Below are 4,162 nucleotides of genomic sequence, written 5' to 3' on the forward strand. Positions count from 1 at the left end.
AAAAACCTGTAATTAATGTAAGCTGGGGGTCCTCAAAGTGCTACCACCATGCAAATAAAAATAAGGAAGCATTGCAGATTAGTTTTCTTTTGTCTAGTATTTTTATTCAACCCCTAAAAAGTAGCTAAACTCTTTAAAATATACTCCATCTTCATGCTGATATTAAAAATGTTTTAGTTAGATTCATTAGTGTTATTGCCCAAATTATTTTTAGCTGTTTTAGTCTGTGCTAAAGACAGGCTTAAGCGTGTCTCCTATGCATGTGTGTTAAAATTACATTGCTCCATTGTAAATGTATTTTTACTGTTATGACAGGAAAAGCGCTCTGCCTTTTTTTAAAATGAGCAATCATACGAATAATCAACTCGGTTAAAACTTCCTTCCTGCTAAGTGCAGCACTTCCTTTGCATCTGGATAGGAGGGCGAGCAAGAAAAGCAGAAGAGTTTAACAAAGTATTTTTTGTATGAATGATCTTCCTTTGAAAAATAGGAACTTCAGAAATTAAACAAATGAGTCGTCTTCAGCAATTCAGCCTTTACTTGATAAGCAGGTAATAATTCCTTGTGTTTTGTCCATTACGGAAGTGATGTCCACTGTTTGCTTTCCGGGACTTGAAAAAAGAGTTGTAGTTAGCACGTTAGATTGTTTTAGCTTAAAATGTTTTTATCTTCTTGCTCTGTTGTCTGCTGAAGCATCATTATTTCAGTGTGTTTTAGTTTTTCTAGTAGTTAGAGAAATATTTTTTTTGTAAAAAGAAAGATGTTTCATATGCTGCTGTAAGTCAGTGAAAGAAAACTCAGCGGGCAGCTTGTGCAAGCGCGTCCAGTGTCTTCCAACCTCTTGGTGAATAATTTCCACTTAAATTCATTTTCACTGAACAATGTTAAGTTGTGAACAAAATACCAATAAGGTACAGGGTAATAAAATGTCATAGAATCATAGAATTATTTGGGTTGGAAGGGACTTTAAACATCATCTAGATCCAGCCCCCAGCGTACGAGTTCTTTTTATGTCCTCAGCTTGGGAGTTTTTTCTTCTGTGACATAGTAATAGTTTATATCGGAAGTGCTTGCTTTTAAAATTGTTGTATGTTATAAGTCTGGTGAGTGGCTTGATTTTAAAAAATCAATCACATCTAAAGAAACTGGGCTTGAATTCAGATGCATGTTAAACGTCTGTCTTAAGAAGCTGGCTTTTGAATTTTAAGGAATGCTTTTGGTGTAAGTCCTTATTCCTCATCATGAAAAAGAGAGTTAGAGGAAAATGAGTCCAGTCTGAAAAATAATCATTTGTTTTTTCATATTCTGTCATTCCTAGAACTTGGTAGGATAGTATTCTGTTCATACACTTTACGGTATCTTTTGATCTCTATGAAAATCCACTTCTGTTAGTACCAACAACATCAAAAAAGAGGAATCGGCGTTTGATTAAAGAGCAAGTCACTGGAGCAGAAATACACTGTCAGACTGCTTATCCTCAGTGAAATCTGGGAAGGCTGTTTAAAAGCTCTATTTTAATTATTTAATCATTGGGTTTGGTTTTTCTCCTTATATTTGGTTTTGAATTGAAAAGATTACATCTGGAGCGGTTTATATAAAGCAAGAATTTAAGACCAGAAATTAAGGGGAAGAGGAAATCTAAAAAACATGTAGCAGGATTGTGACTGGTTTGTGATTTTAATCACCAATAAGTAAAAAATAACTGTAAGGAAAATGTAGATGAGAATGCAATCATATGTATTTATATTTTGTTAGATTTCTTCTGGCATGGAGTTGGGTGACTATGAACAGCCTGTTGTTATGAGAGAAGAAAACAAACGAAGGAGAAGAAGAATGAAACCTCATTGTACATCGAGTAATTTGTCTTCAATGGAACTGATATCCATTGAGTTCATTTTACCTACAAGCAATAAGCATACTAAAGTACCGGAAATGATGTTACTCGAAATAGCTGGAAACTGTACTGTTGAGCAAATGAAAGCACAAATTTGGATGCGTGCAATAGAGATGAGTCAAACCACAGACTTCTACCATGCATTCACCCCGGATCAGTTCGTACTTCAGTATCAGAAGAAGGGGCAATGGTATGAAATTTATGATAAGCATCAACTATTACAGACATTAGACTGCATACTGTACTGGAAAGTGTTACAGAAGAAAGTAGGCAAGATATATGTAGTCCAGAAACAAAAACCATCAGAAGAAGTTCAGGAATTTCAGCGGCAGCTTAATGATTTAATTGGTTATGATGTTACTGATGTAAGCAACGTGCACGATGATGAACTAGAATTTACCCGACGCAGATTAGTCACTCCACGAATGATAGAAGTAGCTTGTAGAGATCCTAAATTGTATGCAATGCACCCATGGACTACATCTAAGCCACTCCCAGAATATTTGTTCAAAAAGATAACTAATAATAACATTTTTATAATCATACATAGAGGAACGACGAGCCAAAAAATTAAAGTGTCGATAGATGACACTCCAGATATGATTCTCCATAGCTTTTTCACAAAAATGGCAAAGAAAAAATCTTTAATGGATATTCCTGAAGATCATAGCGAACTGGATTTTGTTCTTAGGATTTGTGGCAGAGATGAGTACATTACTGGAGACACACCCATCAAGGATTTTCACTGGATAAGACAGTGCCTTAAGAATGGGGAAGAAATCCACCTTGTGTTAGACAACCCCCCTGACCCAAGTGAGGATGAGGTGCAGAAGGAAGAGTGGCCCTTGGTAGATGACTGTACAGGAGTTACAGGATATCACGAACAATTGACTATAGATGGAAAAGATCATGAGAGAGTCTTCACTATCTCTTTGTGGGATTGTAACAGGAAATTCAGGGTGAAAATAATTGGTATTGATATCCCAGTTTTACCAAGAAATACTGATCTTACTGTATTTGTAGAGGCTAACATTCAACATGGGCAACAGCTCCTTTCACAAAGGAGGACTTCCTCAAAGCCTTTTACTGAAGAGGTTCTGTGGAATATTTGGTTGGAATTTGATATCAAAATCAAGGATTTGCCTAAAGGAGCACTCTTGAATCTTCAGATATATTGTGGTAAAGCACAGGGATTGTCCACAAAGACAAACCTTCAGTCACACGAATCCCCCAACTCTGATTCAAAATGCAAAACTCAACTTCTCTATTATGTGAATCTTTTATTGATAGATCACCGTTTCCTGCTACGAAGTGGGGAGTATGTTCTCCACATGTGGAAAATCCCAGGCAAAGGGGAAGAACAAGGAAGTATCAATGCAGACAAACTCACCTCGGCAACTAATCCGGATAAAGAAAACTCCATGGCTATCTCTATTGTGCTGGACAAATATTGTCACCCAATTGCCTTGCCCAAGCACAGGATAACATCTGACTCTCAGGGGGACAGGACACGAGCTGAAATGCCCAACCAGCTTCGCAAGCAACTTGAAGAGATCATAGCAACTGACCCACTTAATCCACTTTCTCCTGAGGACAAAGAACTGTTGTGGCACTTTAGATACGAAAGCATAAAGCATCCCAAGGCATACCCTAAGCTGCTTAGTTCTGTCAAATGGGGACAACAAGAAATAGTGGCCAAAACATACCAGTTGCTAGCTAAAAAGGAGGCGTGGGATCAAAGCACTTTAGATGTTGGACTCACAATGCAGCTTCTGGACTGTAACTTTTCTGATGAAAATGTACGAGCAATGGCAGTTCAAAAACTGGAAAGTTTAGAAGATGATGATGTTCTTCATTATCTTTTGCAGCTTGTGCAGGTAAGGTGTATTTGTATTTGTATTTTTGATCTCTGGCTTCTGAGAATATTTACATCACCATATAACCATTCCCATGTCAGCAAACAACCCTGTTTTTGAGGCCTTCAGATTTTAATCAAAGCAGTGGTAGTGACCAAACTAACCCAAAATTCATTTTCAACTTTCACCTTCTGTCTGTATCATTATTTTGGTATTGGCATTGCCTTGTGTCTTTTAGTTTGCATCTTGTGTCTACAACGATATGTTATGTTGTCAACGCTTAACGTGGCTGCGGTGGGAGCCAATCCTTACTGTGCTATCTCTAATCCTGTTCTTGTCACGTCTGGATGACGCTGTTGGTTACCTTTACCAACGTAGAGAAAGAAAGTAAAGGCAGATGTTAACACAGCAA

The 4,162-nt window shown here is 37.4% G+C and overlaps 1 protein-coding gene across 1 annotated transcript; it reads left to right on the forward strand.

The window, feature by feature from the left end:
* The first annotated feature begins 390 nt into the window (after window positions 1-390).
* On the forward strand, window positions 391-3,885 carry LOC104914241 (phosphatidylinositol 4,5-bisphosphate 3-kinase catalytic subunit gamma isoform-like). Its single transcript, XM_010723172.3, has 2 exons — window positions 391-551; window positions 1,756-3,885. The coding sequence occupies exon 2, from the start codon at window positions 1,768-1,770 to the stop codon at window positions 3,868-3,870; it is 2,103 nt and encodes a 700-aa protein (XP_010721474.1). The 5' UTR covers window positions 391-551; window positions 1,756-1,767; the 3' UTR covers window positions 3,871-3,885.
* The last annotated feature ends 277 nt before the right edge of the window (window positions 3,886-4,162 follow it).

This window comes from Meleagris gallopavo, chromosome 1, assembly GCF_000146605.3.
Source record: "Meleagris gallopavo isolate NT-WF06-2002-E0010 breed Aviagen turkey brand Nicholas breeding stock chromosome 1, Turkey_5.1, whole genome shotgun sequence".
In the NCBI taxonomy this organism is placed as follows: Eukaryota; Metazoa; Chordata; class Aves; order Galliformes; family Phasianidae; genus Meleagris; species Meleagris gallopavo.